The sequence below is a fragment of the Sparassis crispa genome (assembly GCF_003851025.1).
Source record: "Sparassis crispa DNA, contig_000010F, whole genome shotgun sequence".
In the NCBI taxonomy this organism is placed as follows: Eukaryota; Fungi; Basidiomycota; class Agaricomycetes; order Polyporales; family Sparassidaceae; genus Sparassis; species Sparassis crispa.
This window is the reverse complement of record NW_020939758.1, coordinates 761720-786614: the sequence shown is the minus strand read 5'-3', so window position 1 is coordinate 786614 and position 24895 is coordinate 761720. Positions and strand designations below refer to the sequence as shown.

General features: G+C 51.5%; 8 protein-coding genes across 8 annotated transcripts; 3 read left to right on the top strand and 5 right to left on the bottom strand.

Annotated features, from left to right (window-relative positions):
* Positions 1-205: 205 nt before the first annotated feature.
* On the bottom strand, positions 206-2966 carry SCP_1202620 (predicted protein; the record flags this gene model as incomplete). Its single annotated transcript, XM_027763146.1, has 3 exons — positions 206-1921; positions 2641-2768; positions 2825-2966. 3 exons carry the CDS (start codon positions 2964-2966, stop codon positions 206-208), a joined length of 1986 nt encoding a protein of 661 aa, XP_027618947.1.
* Positions 2967-5182: 2216 nt separating this feature from the next.
* Positions 5183-5865, bottom strand: SCP_1202610 (hypothetical protein; the record flags this gene model as incomplete). Its single annotated transcript, XM_027763145.1, has 5 exons — positions 5183-5253; positions 5318-5411; positions 5468-5512; positions 5572-5668; positions 5732-5865. The coding sequence occupies 5 exons, from the start codon at positions 5863-5865 to the stop codon at positions 5183-5185; spliced, it is 441 nt and encodes a 146-aa protein (XP_027618946.1).
* Positions 5866-6494: 629 nt separating this feature from the next.
* Positions 6495-9263, top strand: SCP_1202600 (hypothetical protein; the record flags this gene model as incomplete). Its single annotated transcript, XM_027763144.1, has 7 exons — positions 6495-6683; positions 6746-6811; positions 6864-7563; positions 7617-8525; positions 8578-8768; positions 8820-8921; positions 8970-9263. 7 exons carry the CDS (start codon positions 6495-6497, stop codon positions 9261-9263), a joined length of 2451 nt encoding a protein of 816 aa, XP_027618945.1.
* A 2123-nt stretch (positions 9264-11386) lies between these two features.
* SCP_1202590 (hypothetical protein) lies at positions 11387-14140 on the bottom strand (the record flags this gene model as incomplete). Its single annotated transcript, XM_027763143.1, has 9 exons — positions 11387-11797; positions 11844-12201; positions 12254-12475; positions 12524-12636; positions 12694-13143; positions 13192-13420; positions 13470-13824; positions 13877-13943; positions 14000-14140. The coding sequence occupies 9 exons, from the start codon at positions 14138-14140 to the stop codon at positions 11387-11389; spliced, it is 2346 nt and encodes a 781-aa protein (XP_027618944.1).
* A 216-nt stretch (positions 14141-14356) lies between these two features.
* On the top strand, positions 14357-15553 carry SCP_1202580 (predicted protein; the record flags this gene model as incomplete). Its single annotated transcript, XM_027763142.1, has 4 exons — positions 14357-15037; positions 15095-15244; positions 15298-15325; positions 15408-15553. The coding sequence occupies 4 exons, from the start codon at positions 14357-14359 to the stop codon at positions 15551-15553; spliced, it is 1005 nt and encodes a 334-aa protein (XP_027618943.1).
* A 524-nt stretch (positions 15554-16077) lies between these two features.
* On the bottom strand, positions 16078-18853 carry SCP_1202570 (GTPase-activating protein; the record flags this gene model as incomplete). The annotated part of the gene is made up of 9 exons (XM_027763141.1): positions 16078-16173; positions 16230-16356; positions 16414-17129; positions 17189-17293; positions 17349-17504; positions 17559-17711; positions 17769-18449; positions 18508-18641; positions 18697-18853. The coding sequence occupies 9 exons, from the start codon at positions 18851-18853 to the stop codon at positions 16078-16080; spliced, it is 2325 nt and encodes a 774-aa protein (XP_027618942.1).
* A 2105-nt stretch (positions 18854-20958) lies between these two features.
* Positions 20959-22096, top strand: SCP_1202560 (hypothetical protein; the record flags this gene model as incomplete). The annotated part of the gene is made up of 2 exons (XM_027763140.1): positions 20959-21080; positions 21127-22096. 2 exons carry the CDS (start codon positions 20959-20961, stop codon positions 22094-22096), a joined length of 1092 nt encoding a protein of 363 aa, XP_027618941.1.
* A 923-nt stretch (positions 22097-23019) lies between these two features.
* SCP_1202550 (Protein phosphatase 1 regulatory subunit SDS22) lies at positions 23020-24576 on the bottom strand (the record flags this gene model as incomplete). The annotated part of the gene is made up of 9 exons (XM_027763139.1): positions 23020-23038; positions 23089-23258; positions 23315-23401; positions 23458-23604; positions 23664-23738; positions 23796-23964; positions 24017-24231; positions 24293-24428; positions 24488-24576. The coding sequence occupies 9 exons, from the start codon at positions 24574-24576 to the stop codon at positions 23020-23022; spliced, it is 1107 nt and encodes a 368-aa protein (XP_027618940.1).
* Between the last annotated feature and the right edge of the window lie 319 nt (positions 24577-24895).

Genomic DNA, 24895 nt, shown 5'->3' with positions numbered 1-24895 from the left:
GCGACGCGGACGCGTCAGACTTGGAGGCGTGCGAATCTTCCAAAGGCGTGCAAGCGCTGGACTGTAGACGCTCGAACGAGTGCAGCACAGAAAATTAGAATCGGAATGTACAATGGACAATATACTATGGACAATATGAATAAGATAGACAGTATCAGTCGTCGTCGGTCGCATAGTCTTTTCCAGATGCGATCTCTAGTCCAAGTTAACCAGGTGCACTGCGCAGACCATACTGGACTGTCCGCACGAACGACTCTGGAAGAGAGGAGTCTCCTTCATCGTCCTCATCAGTGAGGTCACTCAACTCGTCTCCACTATTCCAGCCAACGGGGCAGGTGGCAAGAGCAGCCTCGACTTTCTTCCTGGGGCTGGGGTCTCGCCTGCTCGTCCTCGGTGTCTGCCTGAGCCGCGGTGGAGGCGAGGGCTCTGGAGTAAGTGGAGAATCTGGATGAGATGGTGTTGGCGGAGTACGAGGGGTCTTTATGAGCCGTGGGGGAGTGGTTATCACCACCTCTGGAATGAGACGCGCGCGTTTCGACGGTGGGGGTGTAAGTGGCGCTGCGGGAGCAACGCGCGGGGGTATCCTGATCGTGAGTCTGACGTTGGAGTTGGTGTGCTCCTTGTCGTGGGTGAAAGTCGGGAGAACATTGTCCGCCCGGCCTTTTGTCTTCGCCTTCATCTTAGGCTTCGTTTTCAGGTTTGATGTAGCCAAAATCTTCCCCGGACGGCCGATTTTCGACGGCGAAATAGGCGTCACAGGTGCATTTTTGGACTTCTTCGTGGACGAAGGACGCGAAGCCGAGCCAGGCGCGCCCTTGCGTTTCTTCCCGCTGTTGGTCTTCCCCGCATGCTCGAGCTCCCCGTTACGCTGCTTCTTCCTTTCCCGCTCCTCCGCGATCTCCTCGCGTCTGCGTTTCCGCTCGACTGCAGCCTCCTTCGCACGCTTCTCCTGCTCGATCTCCTCATACACCAACTGCGCAAATGCCTGCGCATCTCCGCGTATCCATACGTCGAATACGCCCTCCCACTCCCGCGTCGGCACAGGGAAGTCGAGGTTGAGGTACACGGTCCTTACCGGCGGTTCGTCGTCGTCTGCAGGTGAACGACGTGGCGATGGCGTTGGAGTCACAAGGCCCATCGTACTCGACGAAGCACTCGCACTCGTATGGGCGGTCAAAGTCGACGGATCGTTCCCCGCATTAGAACAGCACCCGCGCGAATGCACCGCTTTCGAAAACTCCCTCACGATCCGCTTCGTCCCCGGCACGCGCAGGCTCGTGCCGACGACGAGCAGCAGATCCGCACCAGCGCGACCTTTTCCCTTCGAGCTTCCGATCAGATCGCGACGCACAACGTCGCCGACCTCCTCACCATCCTTGTGCATCTCATTGTACAGCACGACGCTCGGACGGAGTTTGCCCACGCCGCGCGAGCGCTTCCCTACAAGCTGCCGCGTAGCCTCAAGCGCAGTGCACTCGGGGCAGAACGGAGGATGACCAGAGCTCAGGTCGGCAAGGTGGTTCCGTAGCGGAAAGGAGTGCGTGCAGATCTGGCAGTGCATCAGCTGCAGAGTGCCATGCAGAGGGATACAGCGGGGAGTCTCGCATGGGGGTGAGGGCAGTCGTCCGGATATCGGTGGCGAATCAACGATGGGTGCGGGGGCTGCGTCCTCTGTATGTGAAGGTTCTGCCTTCCCCTTGGCAGAACGCAATCTAGATCGTTTCCCCTCTGAATCCGGTACACCGAATGTCAGCCCAGACTTCGACTCGAGAGCGTCGATGTTTTGCGTATACACACGGAGGAGCCGTCCGCGATCGTCCAGCGTGCGGAGGAGGTTGTGAAATATGGTTGGTGTCGCTGCTTGCGACAGCTCGGAAAGCTGTGCGATCATTTGGCAGAAGAGAGACGTCGTGACTTCTGACTAGAAACCTCGCTGTCAGTAAACGTGGACTGAGAAATCATTCTGCACAAAAATACTAGCTCAATCCTACACGCCAGATAAGCCAAACCCCGCGTAGCGTCTAAGCGGACGACACGGGCAAACGTTATAACAAGGCAAACCAGTAACTTCAAGGTGAAACGCACACAGATCAGACTCATCGTGAATAATCCAGCCGCTCGAGGGGGCCCAGACTTTAAAATTGGAACTGCTCTCACATGCAGATGTGAACAAATGTCAAACTGTGTGATTTTGGGATCCAAGAATGACCCAAAGACCACTGCGACGCGTATAAGACCCGTAGACGAAGTTCACGTTCTAGGGGTTATAGGGATTACCCAATAGGCAAAGAGGGCGATCCGCTGGCAATAGCGGTGCCCATCGACGACAACGAAACCCAATACAGCTGGCGTACAGTACGCCCGCAGGTTTCTGCATCTTCCGAGACCATCACATAATATGCGAAACACGCACATGGAGGTCGACTCGATACGAGACATGCATCTCCTGACAACGATAGCACCGCCAAGGCAGCTCAACCAAACAAGGTTAACGATATGCCCGATGTTGTCCGTATCCTCTAGCGTTGAGCAGATACCCTCAGAATGATATGCGTACAAGTATCCACGCCGGTGAAAAGTGAGGATCCCGTGGTGGCGCAATGGCCTGATGCATGATACAAAAAACCCATAAGCACTCACATTAAAAACCGAAGCGTCGAACAAGTCTCTCCCTGAGGTCAGCGTAGGATTGTCCTTTTTAAGGGTCTGAAATAAACCCTCGGACGACCGAAAGTCAGGAATGCCCGCTTGGACCGAGATCCCTGCGCCTACGGCGCGCGTAAAATTGTTAGTGAGAGGAGGGGATACACATGAAGCTGCGCACCACACACGACTGCGATCCTGCGGGCCTTGAGGAGCGCCTTGACGACCTTCTTGACGTGCACATTGGGCGCGGGCGAGGGGACGAGGAAGGCGGGAAATTGCGGGAACGGCGCCGACGCTTCCAGCGGGAGAAAAAGCGTCATCTGCGCTGCGGGATCGCGGTGTTGGAGATATCTTTCGTGCGTGGACAGTCCGTGGTTTGGAAGTTATAGGAGTTGGTGAAGTGTCCGAGTCCAATGCTGCAACCGCAAGCCCGGTGGCGTGCACGGACCGTTGAGTTTCAAGATAATCGAGATCATCTCTATGTGTATTTTCCCACAGTTAGCCTCTCAGTAGGCGGAGTTCTAAATGGTCAGTGGCCTGATAAGGTTTTTTGGACGGCCGCCCCGACATAGATCTCCGTTGTCTCCGTTCTCAAACTCAGAACGTTTTCGAGCGAGCCTAGAGAACCTGGTTATTTCACTACCTCTAGAGCCCTGGCTATGGTGGGCCGTTGCACCACTGCGGGACACCACTAACTGCCAGTGATTCCATACTAATTGGAAGTGCACAGGCGGCACCTGCTGTAGCCGCCCGCGCGTTCACAGCCATCGATCCGGGAAGCAACTAGCCAGAATCTCATATACACTGGTAATCCATTCTTAATGTCAGTGCAATAGACTTGTCAGCAGATTTGGGATGGCGGGCTTAATCTCCTTGTCGATGCATAAAGTATCGGATCCACAAGTGCTGAGCTCGCCTTATTAGCAGATTAATTCCCGGGGCGCGTTTTCCCTAAATTGCCCGCACGGACAGCGGGGATGCATCGCGTCTCCCTTGCGCTTGGAAATGCTGTTTGTAATGCTCCTGTGCGAGTACGACATCATTTATCGTACTTGCTCAGGAACATCTACCTGGACGGCGGGTATGCGTGCTGAACATTTCAATCTTCACAACTACGCCAACTCCACTGGCTGATGTGAATGGCCTACAGATGGATTCTATGCAGGATATGTGGTGGTTTTTTTTCTTGCCATAAGCACGACGTGTACCCTCCTCTCGCTACTGCTAAGAAGCATCTCCATGATCGGAGGTGGTATATATACTCACCATAACATTTTGTCATTCATCTCTACAGGTTTATCCGCGAATCGTCATGCCGTGCGGCGAGTGAAGCGGTGAACGATAACTTCGCTCTAGTGTATAACAATCAGGACAATGTGAATAAGCCCCTCGAGACCCGCGAGTACCTGAAATTATGTTAACGTCGTTTGTCTAATCTCACTTGTCTCACACATTGAGCTACCATCTGCGATGCGGAGACAAGTTTAAAACAACTAATCTTACGCTCTTTGAGACCATGAACACAAATGGGAGTATCACTGTTACACATAAATAATACTGCACTCCCAGGCAGTCATTAATTCATTTACCACTTCTTCTCTCGTGCTCTCATCCTACTCAACGGCCAGTAGCTGCGCCCACTTCAATATCTTGTTCGGCAGTGGAGACACCACCCTAGTCGAAGGACTGATCTAGCTCGCGCTCCTGCTTGTATGCGTCGACCTTCTTACCTCGCGTCTTCCCACCTCCAACATTAGTCTCTCTTGGCTGAATGTCATCATCCTCGTCAGGATTTCAGGCATTATCATCTGAGCATGCGTCGGTCCGAGCGTTATACGTGAGCTTGTCGGTCGTGCGGTCGCCGCTGGAGATGTTATAAGGGCCACGTCCACTGGCAGCAGTGGGCAACTGCATGATATCTCTGGTTGTGTAGTGATGCGTCGGAGTTACAGATGATGGTGGTTCCATTCCAGAGACCATCCTGACGGCTTCACCCTTATGTATGCGATCGGTTTGACTAGTATGGTGGGGGCAGACGTCAGTTGCTGCTATCGTCGACCTCATAGACGTCACAATGCGGCGGACTTATTCCAAATGCGGCATTCCACCTGCTTATTCGGGAAGGTATCCAAGTTGCGGAGCGCTTCAACGTGTTGTGACATATGGGAGCCAACATTAGCACTAGTGAAGCGTTATACGAGTCATTAGATTTCATTAGAAGCTATCCATGCCCGTTCAAAATCTTCCGTGGCAGCGAGCTGCTGCATAAAGTTCCAACCAGTACAAGGCGCGCAATATAAATGCCTCCTCAATCTAATTATGTCAGTGACTCAAGGAACACAACACGGGAAGGTTCTACTAGCATATACGGCGACTGCAACAACCCACATCAATGCGAAAGAATAGATAGTGGAATAGCCGACAGTATCTGGCACTACACCAAAACGTTCCCTCGTACATCTATCGTCGCGGACCAGGGTAACTAGGTTAGTCAAAAATGGCGAAAAGCTCTTCACCCTATATATGCATGTAGAAGTTACCGTCGCGACACCTTCGGGGCAGGGATAAGACCCAACAGTCCGAACGAGAGCGCATAAAGGCCAGAGGCTGTGATACACGGAAGATTATGCACGTTCGTTAATCGGGAAGAGGGCAAGGGTTGAGCGCGCACCTGCTATGACTCCTTCGAGATATCCCAAGTTTGACCATCGGCCCAAGGTATATGAGAGTAATGACCACCCCACGATAATGGAAGCAGTCAGAACCTAAAGTCTCCGGCGTCAACAAGTTCCAGTGAGCAATCGACCCATGGAATGCCTACCGGGATCACACAAGAAAGTAAACCAGACTCTCTCCAGCGACGATACTGCAGTTGACACGGGTTCACAGGAAAATACAAGGAACCATGACGGAGTATGAACGTACATCGGGGTGTTCTCCTTGAATCAGAGGGATCACCAAGATATAGACAAATAAGGACACGGTAATGATTGCGGACACCAGTGATCCTAGTGCTGCAATCCTGTTGTCACGTTTCAAGAATCAATGTGAATAAGGTGTTGAGTAAAAAGTAAGTAAGACGCACCGTCCCCAGCCATCCACGCCCGCATCTCCGGTCACAAGTTTCCAGACCTCGACGTGACTGCCCAGGTAATATGTGATGAATGCTCCAGGGAGGATGAACTTCACCTGCTTGAGAGTATGACGGGATAGCGACATGCTGGGGCGGTCGATCTGAGGATTCATTATCCCAATCATCAGTGGAAATTATCCCACCTTCCACTTTCCACTGGCCGAAGGTAACATTGACATACCAAGAAGTCAGCCACAAAATCTCCGGTTGTATATGCTCGCGACGCGCACGGTGAGCCAGATAGGCTTCGGAGAACGGCAGGTGCCAGTACAGAATATCAGTGTTGAATCTATGTAGTCCCAAGTGCATTTTATCCCGACATACCGAAAGTTTTGAATTCGAGGATCCCAGTGATGAAGGGGTGTTTCAAAGATACAGTTAACTTTCACATGCCAATCAGCCTCCACTGATGATCACGTGACAAAAATGTCTTGTGACAAGATTAGATCTTTCCAGGATTCCGAGTCCACCTGCAGTGCACCGCAGTGTTTTGCCCAGAAGATAGCTGGAAAAATTGGATGTCGGAAACATGACGAATGGAATGAAGATGTGTAGTATACTACTCTTGGCAAGCAAGCACAGGTAAACGTGCCGTCCCGACTGTCCGATTCTATTTCTGGACGGTAAGTAAATAGGACCACTTCTTACTTTCTCACTTCGAGCATCGCCGAATTCTGCATGCACTGAACACACGGCCTCCGTATTCTCTACCACCATGTGGTCAGGCCTTCCGAAACTCGTCTTTGTCACTGTGCTTGTCGCAAATTGTGTGTTGTGGTCGCAAAGTCGGTATGGCGGAGTTCACCCAGCGCCATCTGCCGTGGGCAGGCTGTCAAAGCGGGATTTGAGCCGTCGGGATTACAGAGATGCCAGTGGTCTTTCTCTAGCAGAGTCTGTGGAGGAGGTAAGTGCATCCATTGTGTGAGGAGCTTGTTCAACCTCTTCTCATTGTCCGACGTGTTCCAGTTCACTAGGTCGGACTGGGGCCATATGGACTATACGAATACTACGTACGCGAATGCAGAGGAAGAGGTGAGTTTATTTATGCGCGTGGGAGCTACCCCAGGATATTGACAGAAAATAGTCATGCCACCCCATCTCAGTCCCCATAGAGCAGCAATGTGCGCACGTCCTCGAGTTCTGCTCGGGCACCCGCACATTTCTCTCCATCCCATACCTTGAGCCGTATTTCTGCGCAAAGCCGCCGGTGCGGCCCTTGGTCTTCGTCGGCTACCTGCTATGGCTCGTCTTTCTCTTCTCAACGCTCGGCATCAGCGCGTCCGACTTCTTCTGTCCCAATCTGGGAACTCTCGCGCAGCTGCTTGGGATGGACGATAACCTGGCAGGGGTGACACTCCTCGCATTCGGGAACGGCAGCCCCGATGTGTTTGCGACGTTCTCAGCCATGCGTGCGAACTCGGGCGGGCTGGCGATCGGGGAACTCCTCGGCGCTGCGTCGTTCATCGTATCGTGCGTGGTTGGTTCTATGTGCATCATCAAGCCATTCCACGTGAACCGTCTGCCGTTTATCCGCGATGTCGGATTTTTTACAGTTGCGGTAGTTCTGCTGCTGGCCGTGCTGTGGGACAGCAAGCTCGAGGCATGGGAGGCCATAGCGCTGGTCGCGCTCTACTTCGTCTATGTCCTCATCGTCGTGGTCGGGACATGGTGGGAGAACCGGCTGGAGAAGAAGAGGCGTTACGAAGTGCTGGTGCGCGACGAGTTCCGGGAGGAAGAGGTGCCGGTCGTAGCGTACCACGACGAGGAACCTTTTAGGGATTCTCGTGCGTATCACATCCGAATATTTCCTCATTCCCAGTAACTCAGTCAGTCGCAGCTCACCTGGAGCCCGAATCTTCGTCCACCTTGCAGCTCCCATCTCTGCCTCGGACGCGGGCATTATCGAGCCCAACGCCTTCACGCCTTGGGGTGCACACGGCACTGCCAATACGCTCACGCACGCGAACACCGTCACCGCAATCCTCGCCGTATATCAGCCATATGCCTTCATTCTCTCTCGTTGGTGCACTGGAGTTCCGACGGATTGTATCCTCTCTGCAGCAGGAGGCAGCGGGCTCGTCGCTAAGTGTGTTTGAGAGCCCGATCTCTCCGTATCCTGGTGGACACTACCACCGCCATTCGTATTCGCATTCACATTCGCGTTCACGCCCACGTACGCCACTTTCCGAGGAGCACGAGCCATGGGACTCGACGCCTGGAGTACCTCTCAATGACCGCTCACCGACCGTTGTGTCACCGGCCCTCGCGGAAGAGTCACACGACGACACTGCACTGGACCGTCCCCCGATTCCCGTTATCTCACATACCCCTGCGTCACCCATATCCGATACCGATACCGAGTCGCAGCAGTACGTTGCGCCGACGCGCCGTGAGCGCATCGCGAGTGTGCTTCGGCGTGCATTCCATATTGTCTTCCCAACGCTGCACAACTTCATGTCAAAACATTTCCTAGGCAAGGTAACCGCGGTGCTAGCAGCACCAGCTGTGATGGTGCTGACGCTGACGCTCCCGGTCATCGTTACCGCGTACGAGGACGCTAGCTCGTCGAAGGAGAAGATAATGGGCAACGAAAATCGTCTAGTTGACTTCGAGGAGGAGGGTGTGGAGCGGGCCCTCATTGCCGAGGAGGAAGTTTCCGAAGAGATGCGCGAGCTGCAATTCAATAAATACCTGATGGCTGTGCAATGTGTCCTCGGCCCGCTCTTTTGTGTCTCGATATTATTCGGTGTGATCAGCTTACGTGTCACAGAGATTCACAATTACTGATCTTTCTACAGATGGCGTCCAACATGAACTCTGGTTATTACTGGCTACAGGCGTAGCAGGCGTTGCCATAGGCTTCATGGTCGCTGTTTTTGCAGACAAGGGCGCACATCCAACGGCGCAGATGGCGCGCTGTCTCATGGGCTTCATTATCTCGGTTGTCTGGATCATGGCTATCGCAGACGAGGTCGTTGAAGTTCTGCAGGTGCGGGCGAACCTTTGATCGTTTTCTACCTCATGTCTGACTGATCTTTAGGCTTTCGGGTTCATCTTTGGTTTATCGGATGCAATCATTGGGCTCACGATCTTCGCGGTTGGCAATTCCCTCGCTGACCTTGTCGCAAACATGAGTGTGGCAGTACGTCGTTCTTTTCACCTAAGTGTGTTTAGCTGACTCGGCGCGCAGGTGTTCGCACCTATCATGGGCTTTTCAGCCTGTTTCGGCGGGCCGATGCTCAACATCCTCCTCGGTGTCGGAATTTCTGGCTCGTACATCATACGACAGACCGCAGAACCTTACAAATTGCATTTCTCTACTACACTCGTGATCACTGGTGCCGGGCTGCTCGGTATCCTCCTCGCAACTATGATCTTCGTGCCGTGGAATGGCTACTTCTTACCCAGGAGCTGGGGTGTCGCACTCATCACTGCTTACATGTGTCTTATGATCGCAAATGTTATCGTTGAAGTCAAGGGTTGATTCACACTGTATCTAGCATTTGCATTGCATTATCTAAATTAACTAAAATCAAGCAACTAATACACGGAACACCTAGTGATTCAGCTTTTTGCAATGCCAGACAAACCCATAGGCTGTCGATCTGTGCGAGCATCTTTGTCAGTGCGCCGCCATTGAGCTTGCAACTTAGCCTCTTAATTCATTCGCCGTTGCCTCAGGTGCTGGCCTCCGTGAATCCCCATCGCACTACTACAGTCCAATAACAAGACCACCCAAGATACCTTACTCGATCACGATGGCCTCTTCCTGACCACTCACCCACTTCTCGAGCAGTGCCTCTCTGAGCTCCCGTCCAAGTGCAGCGGCTACAGGAAACGGCACGGCATTTCCAATCTGTCGTTGCATCTGTAATGAGTAGATGAGTACCCGCTGGCTCTGAAGATCCGGCTGGATTCCTGGAGAGAGGGAGCATCTTAGAGCAGAACTCACCGTCTTAACATCATTGTTTCTGGAGAAAAATACAAAGTGGTCTGGGAACCCTTGAGATCGTGCTAGCTCGCGTACTGTGATCATACGAGCACACTATCCGGCTAACCTGAGCAGTGAACAAGAGATAATGGATTTGAGACGTACATAGGGATTCAGAACCCAACTCTGCTTCGCCGTTGGTTCAACATTTGTTACTGTTGTCTTGAACCATTCCTTACCATCAAGGCGGCCGTACAAACCTACGAAATGGTTACAACGTCAACCTAACCTTTGCTACAAGATCTCAAGGATAACTACTCACCAGGACGAAACCCATCCCTTGCTACTGCTGAGGATGGATTTGCCATTTGCCACTCCCATAGATGTGGTTCCAGACCTTGAAAAAGTAGCAACAGCCGTTAGTATCATTAGCCGTAGTAGCGTAATATCCATATCCTTACTCCTGTAGTCAGCCCGGGGATTAAGCGGAATATTGACGACTCTGTAGCAGCCATCAGTCCACGTCCTTGCCGTGCAATGATGTCCACTCCCCTCTCGACTGTTTCCTCCTTGAGCACTCTGGTGTAATGCTGGAGGTCAGAAGTGAGCTGTGCCCTGCATTTCAATTGAAAGGTGGTTCGTGGCTTGCTGTGATATCGGACGTTTGGACCAGAAAAGCCGCAGAATGCCTTGCTACGATCACAAACAATCACTTTCCTACCTGGCGCAGGCTCGTCGTGATGGCGTCCTTGCGGCACAGTCCCTTCCAATTTGCGAGGGTTCTCCCTATCCAAATGGGGTCAGAACTGAGAAGTATTCTACAGAGGGCGCTCACCAATCGAACCGCGGCAAGTCCGCAATGGCATCATCAATTGAAACAAAAGAATGCGGCGCTGTACCTGCTGTTGTTCGTACCGGTCGCACAGCTGTTTCATTTGGGAACTGAATCTGCAGAGTGTCTTGAAGTGGGAAGTGGTGTGTCGGCTGAGGAAGATTCGGCAAAGGGCATGACTGATGCGAGGCTATAAGAAAAAACCGCACACGAGACTGCGGAGTACCATAGTGCGCCGCTTGTAGCAGACCAAAGCACACTTGGTAGCTGAAGGAATGATAAGTGTAGGCAGCGGGAGCAAAGTTAATGAAAGCTCACTTCATGGCAATGAGTGCTCGAACAAGAAATTTTAACCCACCCATTCTGATGCCTCCTTCAACTCGATAGCGACTGGCCTGCGTAGCATTCAGGTTGTGGCTGAGAAATCCACGCACATTCTCCATAAAACAATACTTTGGCCGCAGAAAGTCAACCCAGGCAAGTAAATTCAGGATCAAGTGACTTTTTCGGTCATTTGCCTTCTGGAATTGGTTTAGGCGAGAATGCGGTTGACTAAGAATAAACATCTATTATTACACAAGTTAAGCTCAGTGTAGTTTACAAAGGAAAACATACCAAGGGAATCCGGCAACAATACAGTCAATTTGGCCCGGTTGTGGAGGCATTGGCAATGGGCGTCCATCATGAAGGCTCTTTGGCGGGTCAACGTGGTGACCTTCTTGAAGTTTCACAGCATACTTGAAGACAACATTTGAGCACTGGTTATGGACAATAGTATTCGGTGAATTGTTCCTGCAGAGAGCCTGTGATTTATATTCACAGAGTGCCAAACTTAAACAGATGCTCACTTCAATGTTTCCGCAGCACTTGGAGAGATCTCGACTGCATGTACCATCTTCAGACAACCAGCTTCCTCCATTCCAAGCCCAAAGGCTCCGACACCGCCAAATGGATCAAAAGCTTTCAAAGGTTTCTGTCTTGCAGCAATGAAGAATTTCTTGCGGATATTCATCTGTTTCTTGTCTTCCTTATAGCACTCCTTGCAGAGGTGCACATCATTGAAGGTGAGTAGTGTGTTTTCCACCCATTTGCGAGGCCTGGGTGACACAAAATGATAGCGAACAAAGAAATGGAAGGGGGAAATGGAAAGCCACATGGAGAGATCTTTGATGGCATCAAAGTGCAGAATGCTACACCGTCTTAGGAGCAATTCTACTGGAATTGTCACCTTCTCATCTGTGAGAAAGAGATGATGCTACAACACGTCAGCCTGCAGTACATAAAAGGTTCAAGTCATTCACCTCGTCCTTCATAACATCTGATGGGCAAAGGTCAATAATATTGGAGATGCGCCCAAGAAGTCGAAGTGTAATGGTAGCAGACTCATACTGTCGTGCCGTGGTACTGAAGTGCATGTCCAGAATTTGACCGATATCTGCAGGTCCATCTTCTGTCTTGACCAAGACATAGTCTTCAATGTGATAAGTTATACCTAGATGCACTATACCATCATTAATCTTCCTCCAAGATTGGTCTTCCATCTGCTGAGCTGATAAGAGACAGACAGAGCAATTATGAGGTGGTAACATATTCTTTGTGTGTGCAGTGTTAGGTTGGTTGACTGTAGTGAAGGATGCATTATTGTCATCATACAGTAGACTATAACAAGACAGCTGAGAGAATCCACTGTAACACAAATAGAACAGCTTACTTGCAGTAGAACTCAGTGGCAGGGAGTTCTGTGCTTCTGGGAATGCACCAATGCACATCAACTTTGCCCACAACAAGGTCTATGTCAATATCAGAGCAAGAATTGAAGGCAAAGAGTTCCTGGGGATCTGATATCTCTTGCAGAAAGGTTTGCGAGGAATGTTCAAACCATTGTACATGCAATTGTTTGCGCTTCTGATTGATGTAGACAATCTGTGCGAACCTACATGAAGAGTGAGAGAAAATAACCGAAGAACACGGGTAAGCCTACCAGAAGAAGTCCGCAATTGTGGCTGTATCTGGAAGGCTCTCCAAGTCATCTGGCAGCTCCGCCTCAGCTCTCTGATGATATGCTCCAGCAACAGTGACAATAACTTCTCCAACCTAGTTGAATCACACGAGATCAGTAAGAAAGATCACATTGGAAAACAGAACACAAACATAATAGTCCTCCCCATTGACTGACACTGCATGCCAATATTCATCATGGAGTCGCTGACTCCGGTGAAATATCGGCTTGGACTTTTCCTGCATCGTCTTCTCCATTAACTGGAAAAGTTGTAGCCGTGCTTGATGCTCTCGTTGTCGCAAAACATGCTTGCTGGGTACCTTAGGTGGAGGACCCACCACCTCTAAGTGTTCCTGGAAGAAACCGGCTGCAAGTTGATCGATAAGAGGAGTAACATGTGTACGATTTTGCTTCTCAGGACGAAGAACATCCAGGTCAATATTGCCTACAAGATCGTGTCGAGTTACTGGATGGGCATGTGCACGATCAAGGTGTTTCGTGAATGCAAGCTTCTGGCCACGGAACAGGTGCTGAATCATCGGAACAGCTGTAAGTTCTGCACCACCCTCACAGTCCTCTAATGCAGGTCGCAATTGAGGAATCTACCAAAGTCATCAGGCATTTGAGGTGAAAATTCCTGAACCACTCACAATACTATATATGTCTGTTTCGTCAAGCCGACGATTTAGATACTGGTCGTGCATCCCAATGTAGCAGTCTGTGAAGTCTTGATAGGTCCACAACGGATTTTCCGCGGCTGCAGAGATAATGATTTGCAGAAGTCGGTGTCGCTCGTAGAAGTCGAGGAAGGAGTGTCGATAGACTGCAGAGGGCTCCTGCAGGACGTACCAGCCAAACTGTGTTTCTATATACACGGGACTAGAACATATTTGTTCTAGTGCAGCAACAGTACAGGATAGAGACTCACTCATCAACTTTTGCATAGTCAATCGTATACCTGAAAACAGCACTTGTCCGCAGACGCTGCAGGCTGCTTGCAGGTTCATCATCGTCAATACCGTCTTCCTGACCTGCATCTTCTTCATTCAAGAACAACGGGGAAACAAAGCCTGCAGCTTCGAAATGTCCCACGTAGTCTCCGGCATCAAGGAGGTCAAGAGACACCACCTGCAGACCGTGCTTGGGATCAAAGATGCAGAAATCTGAGAGGACCCGGATCGGCTTGGACTCGGTACCCTCATATTCATCATCAGTATCTTCGCCCAAGACCACGAAGTCCTTTCTTTCCTTGATGTCGCGAGGTTGCGGTACATAGCATACCTCTACACAGATCCAGTCACTGGTAGTCGAATAGATGGAAAGTCAGATACTCACCAGGAGGCGGTAATGCAGCGCTTCTGGAATCCTGTGCTAACTGGGCTATCTTTTGTCGTTTCCCTTCCTGCGGGATGTCCTCTAAGTCCGTCCAATTGTATCACCGTTTGTTAGATGGCTCACCGAGTTGATGGTATCTGCACTCGGGCTCTTACGCTTGGGGGCGCCGTGCCCAGCAAGTAAACCTCCAGGTCGCGACGGACCTTCTTTCGCCTCCTCCGGAAAACTCACTTCAAAGGCGGTAGGGCGATTACGACGCGACATTGCGCTGGGGGTACGTATGCGGTGAGGATGAGGAGGACGTGCATACACAGTGCATGTGACGGCGTATCGGATAGCGCCTGACATCTCCCTCCGCAGCGCTTTCATCTAACTGGCTTTCTGTATCCTGAACCAATCTGTATTGATATATTCTGCTTTGCTAGCTCTCCACAGAAAATAGAGCCTTAATTGTCAACCTTTCCAACAAACCCCTGAGCAATGTACTCTCCACGCCGTACATACGGTTCCCCTCCCCCAGAGCTCTCGAATAATCCATTCATCGACCACCCATCTAACGCTCTGGCTCGATTTCCCGATATCTCTGGCTCGAACGATCTTAGTGGAGATAGTAGTCAATTTGCCCCGTGGGCTCAGCCGTCGGGGTCGTCTCTTGTTTCTAGCACAACGGGATATGCCGCACAAGGTGCCCCGGCAGGGTATAGCAATGGGTATCAGCAGCAGCCGCCAATGCAGCTGCAGCCACAGCAGACATCTTGGAATGGAGGCGGAGGGTTTGCGCAACCCCAGCAGCAGGGATACGTTTCGCAGGCCCCACAGATCTCGAGTCCTTTCCAGCCCTCGTCATCCTTCGGCCAGCAGCTCGCAGGCCAGGTGAACAGCACATACACCGGGATGCCCCAGCAGCAACCGCAGATGCAGCAGCAATACTCTGGCTATCAGACTCCACAGTATGGTGGCGCGTACCAGTCTGGATTCCCGCCACAGCCGAATAACCAGTATCTGCCGGAATTTGACCCGTACGCTCAGCTGCAGTCGACACCGTTCGTTGCTACGCCTTCTGGAGGCGGAAATGGCCAGTATCGACAGCTTCACCCTAGGGAGTATGTGCAGCAGCATAAGGCAGAGCTCGAAGCGTGGGATGGTTATGCATGGAAGCAGGTACATTACACGTTCGTGACAAGCATACACGTCCTGACATTTACTTGAACATCGCAGATACAGAATGCATTCGATGCGCTGAAGGAAGCGTGGTCAGCGCGGAAGCGTGATGTCGAGAGCCGTGTCCGAGCTATGGGTGGCGCCGGGCTATTTGGTGGCGGCGGAGTGTATGGTGGGCAGGCGCAAGAGTATGCACGACTGGAGAGTGTAAGTCTTGGTTCATGGAAGTCGTCTCTGTATCTCATGACAACGCCCTGTAGCTCACGAGAGAGGCGGAGTCAAACTTCGGTGCGTGCGGGTCTTGTCCACATTCCGGCTTTACTCACCTGCTCTCCTGTACCCACTGTGTTGCCCTTTCTGTTTTTTTCAGACTCTGTGGCTGCATCGGCCTTCCAGATGCAAGAAGTATACTCTGGTTATCGTCAGTCTGGCGATCTCGCCTCCAAACGCCGTGTCCGCGAGAGCATTAACGCCGCCCTCTCGAGTCTCCCCGACTGGCCTCCGCAGGGATTGTAGCAGACAGTGGTTATCGATCAGGGCTTTGGATGTAATCCGTAATGTCACATTGTAGCTTCCGCAGTCACTGCATGTACTCAGTTGTTTTATGCCAATTGTGCATGGCCGCACAGCAGACTAACATCGCGGTCGCAATTCATTATGAATCGGCAGGCTTAATTCACAATCCCAACATGCGACACGACGACAAATTACTGTCCAGAGACATGCATACATGAGATACCGGTAATACATCCTGATGAGGCCGGGATCGAGGGCCTCGTACAAGCCGAGAGGCGAAGATGAGATCCGACAGGAAGACAAAGAGATAATAAAGAGCAGAATAGAAAAACGACGGCGTAGGAGCGAGAACGAAGGCGTATCGGAGTCGTGACACCAGGGCGAGGCGGAGGAAAAGTACAATGAAGGCATAAAAATCGTGTGAATAAGTAAAGCCGATCATAAGGGGCGCGGGAGAAGGACGAAGGACGAAGGTAGCGCAGGCATGGGTGGGAGAAAGGAGTGGAAGTATGATGATGGGGTGGTCATCGTTTCGTGAAGATCTTGTTGAGAAGCCCGAGAACCTTCGGCACGTTGAGCTGCACGTACTCCAGGTCTAGCAGGTGTTTGTTGTCTTTTTGCTGTGGATTAACTTCCGTCAGCAACTTTGTGGGCCAAAATAAACAACGGTACGAACCTTCTCCAAGAGGTCGTCTATGTTAAGGTCCATCTCCAGGATAGCCTTCTCTCGGCCCTTGTAATGGAGCGCAATGATGAACGTTCCTGGTGTTGGAGACGTGAAGTTGAAGTAGATGTTTGGCCGTCTAGCGCATTGACATCAGCGAACAGTCAACCCCGCTGAGCACCACCACGACACGCACCTATTGTCAGGGACATTGCTCTCCACAATAATTCCCTCCTTCTCAAGCTGTGCGTGAGTGAAGCGATATGGTCCATGCACAACCGGCTTCAGTGGCTTCTTCTCCTTACCACCCACAGTGACAACGCCGACCCCCGTCGAGGAGCCCTTATCCTTTGACGACGTCAGGCGCACATTCTGCAGATACGCCTTGTACTGCTCCAACTGGCCGCGCAGATAGTTGTTGTGGTCGCAGATCGTCTTAAATACGGCGTCAAGCGACTTAGTCTCTAGGATGACTTTCTCGCGCAGGTTGCCTAGATGCACGAGCTCCGCAGCGACCTCATCCTGCATGAGCTTGTACCCATCGGCGCTGTCGACGACCTTCTGCTCTTCGAGCTCGCGCAACATCTCCTTGACTTTGATGCCCTTGCGCACGAGGGTCGCATCCTTCGTCGTTGCAGCGCTCTCCGCGATGGCCGGCAGGTTGTATGGCCGCTTGTCCGATGCATGCGGGAGAGAACGAACCAGCTGCACGAAGATAGACTTCGCCTCCATGTACAGCATATCGCTCGAGGACACAGAATCCATGAGCGCGCTCTGGATATCCTGGATCGGTGTCTCCCACCGGCTGTAGAGATGAAGCTCGATCGCACGGTTCTCTTTGCGGGGAACTTGCGGTGGTGCCTGGCCAAGCTCGTCGGTTAGGATCCGGAGATGCTGTTTGTCGTTTGGTGACTACAACGCAGCAAACAAAATCAGAGCAAGTCGACAGCGGGAACATCGCGGTAACGCACAAGAGCTTCGATATGTTGGAGGATAAGGGAATGTGTGTTGTAAAGCTCATTCAGAGTAATGTTTATCACCAGATCCTTCTTCGACAATGCCATGTATTGGTCCATCTGTCACACGGCCGTCAGTTACGCAGCCTGGGGCGCTCGCAATACAGCGACCTACTTCTAGTGTGTCGTAGAAGTCGCCCACTTCACAAAGGTTGTTTAAGAATTGGTTGATCCTCGCCTTGTTGTTCTCTACGAAGGGATTGAGGGTGATCATATAGGCCTCCTTCGCGTATGACGGCTTATTCGCCAGATTCTGCAACATCTTGGCGATCTGGCACAATGTGTCAATCGACCGTATGCATCACTAGAAGTAGCTCCCACATACTAGGGTCAACGTCCTCCGCGGGAATTTCGCTGGAACGCCCTCGACAAGCATATACGCTTGCGGAGTAACGATGGCAGGGTTGATGAAGCGAAGGAAAAAGAATCCACCAATAAGTGAGCATATAGCATAATCTGTGGCATCAGGATATTTCCGCTGCACAGAGCGGTCAGCATTTATGCTGAGATTACACGCACACAGAGGAATACATACCCGTGTCAGACTCCTGATCTGCTTGCAGATCCATCGAATACCATATGGTACGCTCTCCATGCTCTCGATGATTGTCAGCAAGAAGCTGTTAGCAATCTCCATAAGCATGGTCAGTCTAGGAGCAATGATGGCCTGCACATCCACGTTGTTTGAAGCGACCTCCGGGGGCACTCCACGCGGTAGGTTGGGTGGAAGAGAACCGGTCTCTTCTTCAATCTGGATGATCATTTGCTCGTAAACCTTGACCGGGTTGATCTCGAGGTTCAGATCCTTGTGCTCGATGAGGCTGTTGATGCGCTCTGCGAGTACGCTCTTGAGGTAGCTCTGTCCCGGCCCGCGGCGCGTATATGTTGTCATCATCCGCGACACCGGCGTGTTCGCCCTGAGCAGGGACCCGAACTCGGTTGCCGTCTCGAACTGCGACGAGAGCACAGACTGGAACATGGTCAGCAGCAGGTGCTCTTCCCGGCTCTCGTACTGGTTGCCGTACAGCGTGAACATCACCGTCTGCAGCAGTGTATCGATCTCCGTCAAGCTCACGAGCCGGCACAGCGACGCGATGTGTCGCGGCTCAGACTGCAGCAGGAAGAACAGATTCGAGTATTGCTGCATCTTCCGGTCGTCCGGATAGTGTCCCTCCGTCGCATCCACCTCTTCGAGGTGTCGCTCCACTTCGTTTTGCTGTACCGTGCTTTCCCCGGTCAGTCACATCTCGCCCGCCCAAAGGAAGAGCACGCACCTCGTCAAGTGCCATTCGGTTCTGGATGAGCAGTCCGATGCGCGAGTCTAGGAAGCGCACATCGCGCTCGAGCACAAAGTTCCGCTTTGATTGGGACGAGATGCGAGACTTGAGCTCCCTCAGTCGCTTTTGTGCTGCATGTTGAGATGAGTCGACCGCCCCCTCGCACGAAAACGGACGGGGACTCACCTCGGCCCAGTTCATCCTCGACATCTACGTCCTGCTCCGCAGTCATACTGAAGAACGCGGTGACGCTGTACCGGTTGGTGTTTCTGTTTGTGAACCGCCTCGAAGACATACTTGCGGGCGACTGGGGTGAGCTAGGAAGATCAGAGTAGGCAGACATGATGGGTGATAGCAACAACCGCGGAGGACCGCGCGATGTTTAGGTTTGCTATGTCGAACGAGCGTGAGGGATATCGTGAAGATTCCGCGGAGGCGAATTGGGAGAGTTGTGGAGGAGACTTAGAGCTAGTCTCTCGGCCTACGGCGGTAGATAGCCTGCATTTGGAAGCCCTCCGGACATCCTCACGCTTCAACTCACGGTGTCTCCGGCCGACTACCAGGCGACCATATATGAACATTGCTATCCTTCTACATACCTCCTCGGATTATAGTTTCATACGATTCTGCGGGTTGACATGGACAGATCGCAGCTTTTCAGTCGGTTGCAACACTAGGTGAGTCTTCTGCATACACGTCGTTTCCAAAACTGTCTGACTATCTCACTGTAACTGTCGACGTTTGACTGTTTCCAACACCGTTCTGCGGGAGGATCCTCTGCAATAAATTCATTTTTTCGGCTTTGTCATACACGGGAGATTTCGCCATGCAACTTCAGAAACCTGGTGAATGTGTAGTCACAATGCTTGACCGAACCGGGTGAAACCCGTTATAATCAAGGGGAATTTCACCATGTGACGTTCACCCACTGTGCGGTTGTATTCTTGCAAAAAGTGGTCAAATTCCTTAAGATATTTTCACCAAAAATGCCCAGTGAAAATCACTTTGGCACTTTCGGCCATTAGGGAAGAACAGCATTGCCCGCCACGGTTGACCGTGACAGGGCTTGTGGGAACTACAACGAACCTAAAGTTTTGCGGACAGCGCCACACTTGGGACACGAAACCGAAAAGAAAACATAGGAATTTATTGCAGAGGATCTTCCCGCTGAACGGTGTCGGAGATAGTCAAACGGACGCCCGCAGTTACAGTGAGATACAGTCGGACAGTGTCAGTGACAGTCAGACTGGCCGCGCGTGACGAAATAATAAATGGGCATTTGTTGCCTCATACATCAGCAAAAGTCAACTTTTGCTTACTGGTGTTATACCCTTGATTAAGGAAAAATAAGGAGATCCCGTTTCTTATTCCTCCATTATTCACCCTTATCGGCGTTAATTGCCCAATTAAGAACGGAGACCTCCTTAATTAAGGAGATAAGGGAGCTAAATGGAGGTAACCAAAAGTTGACTTTTGCTGATGTAGAGCGCCGTTTTTGGTTCGCCACCCGACGAGAACTCAATGCTCACCGTTGCATACTATGCCCTACCGTCCCATCGGCACCCCCCTACAAGTCGGCACCCCAGCATACCTCCCCCATTTCCAGTCCCCTTGCTTACCTTCTTCATATATGTTTATAATGGTATATCTCAAACAATTGCGAACTTGAACGACGGCGGACGGTCTAGTATTGACCGAGTTCTGTTTTCGGCGAAAAATCATGTTTTATCACGCTGTGTCACGATGGTGTCACGCTGACGTGCCAAATGGGTGACTGATGGGTGACATAACGCGTTACTGCCGACTTGAGGGGGGGTGCCGATGGGACGGTAGGGCATAGTATATATGCTGAAACATTCGGATGGTATTGTGCGCTGTTTCTCAGCACGTTGATGCCTGCAGTTGTACTTGAGCGCCCTAATCTCGAAATGGAGACCAGTAAGTTCTTTGCCTCGAGTCCTCGTGAACTTTAGTTGTTGTGCATGGTCATGCTGTCATTGTTGCTCATACCCTTTCTCTGATTGTCATGTTCGGATAGCGCGGAAGTTGGCATTTGATATATCTGTGAGGGGCCTAGTGCCTCCAGTCGAGTTCTGACTCGGTGCGTGTGTATCGAAGAGAACAAAGGCCTTGCTTTTTTAAAGTCATCATGATGTATATCTATTCCCCGAGGGCTCAGATTAAATCAGGTTCCTGCCTGGACCACAGCCACTCGTGCTCAGATCGGGGTTCGAGTGGCTTGATGCTTTGTCTGTGAAACTGCGGAGAAATGCCGTATGCATACTACCTCATGCATCGCCGAGCACATTGCGATCTTGATAACGCCACTCAGCATATTGGATCGCATGATGCGTGCACTAGTTGCACAAAGAGACTCTCGCCTATAAATTCCCCTCCGCCTCTGTGTTTTTCTCCCTCGTACCTACCACCGGTCGATATACTGACACTATGACCGCATCTTCCTTCGTCCTTGATGATTCCCCTGATAACTCCTTTGATGACGTGTGCGACGCCACGCTGGATACATCAGAATACGACTCTGTCGTGTCTCCGAAACCATGGGGCATTTCGTGCGTACTCACGATCTCCATACTACTTGCCCTCACATATCAGCAGGTATCTCCCTGGGTTCAGCAACTTGGACTTTGATGCAGCATCGCCCTCTTCCTTCTCCGCACAAGGTGCGCTCGTCGCAGGGCCATCCCTCAAACATGAATATTCTTCTTCATCGTTGTGGCCCCTGGTATACCAGGATTGCTTGATGTCACTTTTTAGCTTCCCGCCGATGTCCAGTTCACCTGGGGAGAGGGAGGAACACACAACAAAGACTGAGTCTTTGGATCGTGCTGTGCGATCCCTATCGCCGCAGAGATTCTGCGAGGTGATTCCAACGCAGACCACTGCACTAAGCGAAGAACGTTATCAGGCAGATTCTTACTTCGCGGATTCTCCAGCGGAATCCACACTTGCATTTCAACCCGCTCTCACCTCTGATCCTACACTTACCTCCCCTTCTGCATTCACCTGGGGCGCGGCCCCTCCCTCCGATCCTTCCATCTTTGCCTCCTGGTCCCCTTCCGTCTTACCCTTTCCTCTTAACTTCGGCTCTCCTCGCGGCGTTAATTGCGCCTCGTTGTCAGCACATGTGACATCACCGTCACCTCGGAGCGCTACTTTTCACGACACGAGACGGCGCAACAAACTATGCAAGAAGAGACCGCTTCCACCGGCCCCCGGTTCATCCCGGTGCACTTTCTGTGGTTTGAAGATGGCACGCTCGTGTGACTTGAGGCGACATATGAGAAGCCATTCTGACGCGAAGGTGATTTGCGGGGGGGTTCCACTAGCAGAGGCGCTGAGCGCGGGTATCGACGTCAAGCGCGCGCATCAGTTTGAGTTCGAGAGCGTCGTGTATTACGGCGGCTGTATGCGTATGTTCTCAAGGTCAGATACGCTCTTGCGGCATCTGAAGGGGTCTGAAAAGAATCGTGGGGCGATGCGGTGTCATGCTCACAAGGACACCCCATACAACCTCGCCGCGCGCGCACGCTCGCCGTCGTGGAGCACGAGCAGCTGTGAGGGATAATGGTACTGAGTCCAACAATCATAGTCGTATAATCTTTGCTGGAACTGACGAAAGTGCCTTCTCTACTCAGTAGTGCGTTAGCGTTGCCCCCGTGTCGGTGCTCGTTTCCATGCACCTCAGTACTCTAGTTCATTAGTTATTCGCTCAAGGGCGGGGCGAACGTTCCCGTCAGGGGGTGAGCGATTCAGACGTATCTAGAAGGTGTTCCATTCCTCACGGGCAAGTTTTGAGTTGAGATAAATCCGTATATGTACTCTGTTGTATTGCTACTTGGGTGTTCGACGTAATTAATACGATTTCTGGTATAACTTACGCTGAGTTACGGGGTCCGCAAGAATTTGCAGTGCTTACGTCATCAACGAAGCCTTTGGACAATACAGCCAAACAACCCATTTCGAGCGCAAGACCTTGACGAGTCGATGCGAAATCGGTGCTTCACTTCAGGATATATTTAGAGCCTGGGATGTCACTTTACTATAAATTAGTGGTCTCGACGAAAGGTCTATCGGTACTGAGCATCACACGTCTTACGCCACAATGTCGGGAAGGCAAGAGCACTTACGGCACCGTCAGACTCACAGGCTCCGGCGGACGCAGATCGCAGCCCGCCGAGTCGATCCGTTCAATCACCAATCTCAATAGAATGCGAAGCGAAGATCATCGTCACGTCCATGATCAGAGCGTAAGAAAGTACAGCAACACGATCGGTCAGTACAGTAAGCAGGGCACACGAGGCGGCGTGATCGACTCTGACGTCGATATACAAACGTCTGCGATCATCGGGACTTGTTAGTTCGTTCTGTAGGAGGGGGATTGAGGTTCAGTGATGTCTATCCATGGGCGGTTTGAGTGGCGCAAGATTGACCTTGGAGTCTTCGACGCTCCTCGTGCCAGTAGTGCTAACTCTCGATTTGCATTTGGAATCATGTTTGTTTCACGAATCTACGCCCACCGATTAGTGGCGGGAATGAGATAACGAAGGAGATACCAACGTCGCATCTAGCTGCTTCACTTGCGGCAAAGCGAGGACCACCTTCCTTCGATAGCTCGATCCCTCAGACTTCTGGCATGGGTTACCTTCAAGATAGATTGTCTCCAGAGTTGCGACATGCTTCAGCTGTGGCTCTAGATCTGTAAGACTAGTGATCTTATTGTCGTTGATCTGACCACAAAGAGTCAGGCACACGAAAGACTTCAAAGAACCACGCAAGAACGGACCCATAGCTCTTCTAGATTGATGAGATGTGAAATGTTCTCCAGTGCGGGAACGAAGTTGTTTCCGATATCCAGAGTACGAAGCTTGAGCTGATAGCAGAGACATGAGTCGGACAGTATGCTGTAACAGCCTTCTGATGACGCACATTATGCTCGAGACCCTCCAGACGCTCGATACCATTATGGCTGAGGTACAACTCCTCCAGATTCTCTAGGTTCTCCAAGTCTTCAAGTTTCGTGATGCGGTTCGACTGAATAGACAATATCTTCAAACGTTTCAATCTTCCCAAATTCTGATAAACACTGCTGGTTCATTCACTGTGAGCCAACACAGAAAGACGACGAAGATCACCTCGAGTTTACTGATCTTGTTCTTGCCCAACCAAAGCTCTTCCAGAATCTCAAGCGCATCTAAATTCTCGATTGTCTATGAGAGGGCAATATTATTGAGTGTTCTTTTGAAGTAGAACTTATAGGAACCTACTCGGATTCTGTTGCCGCCCAATTCGAGGCTTCGCAGTGTCCGTCCGACGCCCTCGAGGTTAGTGATATGCGCGATCTTGTTCTGCACGAAATACACGGTCTTTAGAGAGCTCAATTTCGACAAGGTATCTGGCACATGGCGCAACAGATTGAATGAGAGATCGAGCACCCTGTGACAAAGATCAATGGACGGACTACGGCGGACCGCAGGGAAGAGCTCACAAGAGATTGCTAAGTTCGTCCAATCCCTCGCCAACGTGTTTGACCTTGTTGTCATATAAATCGAGCTCTTCCAGCACCACGAGTGTCTTCAGAATCTCCGGATCCAAGACCGATATGTAGTTCTGTCTTAGACATAGCTTCTTCAGATATGGACCGAACCGTTGTAGCCCGAGCTTGCTGATTGAACTCAACCGCGAATGCACGAGCTCTATTTCCTGCCGTAGTCGCATACACTCAGATGTCATGTTAAGCTCAGAGACGTAACGGAGCACACACCTGCGTGTCATCCGGCAAGTCCTCGAGGATCTCCGCATCCTCCACGGCGGCTTCCTCCTCCGCTCCATCCTCCTCCCCACTCGTATCGCCGTCCGCGGGATGCGATGGTGCCACCGCAATCCGGGCGCTTTTCTCCCTGTGCGAGTGCTCAACGGTTGGCTCGTCGCAACATCATAACCGGTGGAACGATCGTACTTTGGGACTATCGCGGGTTCGGGCGCGTTCGCAGCCGCGCTCGGCGCCGCGCTCGACGGTGGGTTCGACGTTGACTGCGATCCTGGCATCTGATTCTCAAGTTTTCTGCTTGTAGGAAGAGTGGGGGCGTTGGTCTGCAACGCATACTGAGCCTGGACATCGCCCACCCGCAGCGATGCGGACTTTGGCGCGCGAACAAGCGCTCATCACAGACGCCCGTCAAAGGTCTGTCTGTGGCGCGACCATGCCATCAACTTGTTACTTTTACTGCCGCCGAACATTTCACGTCTATCGTAGATGATGTCTGATGCCCCTGCCGTAAATCATCTGGATCGTGTGCGAGATGTCATCTCCCGTAACAGGCGCGCCAGACGCGCGGCACAGCGAGGGACACATGTCTTTTATCTC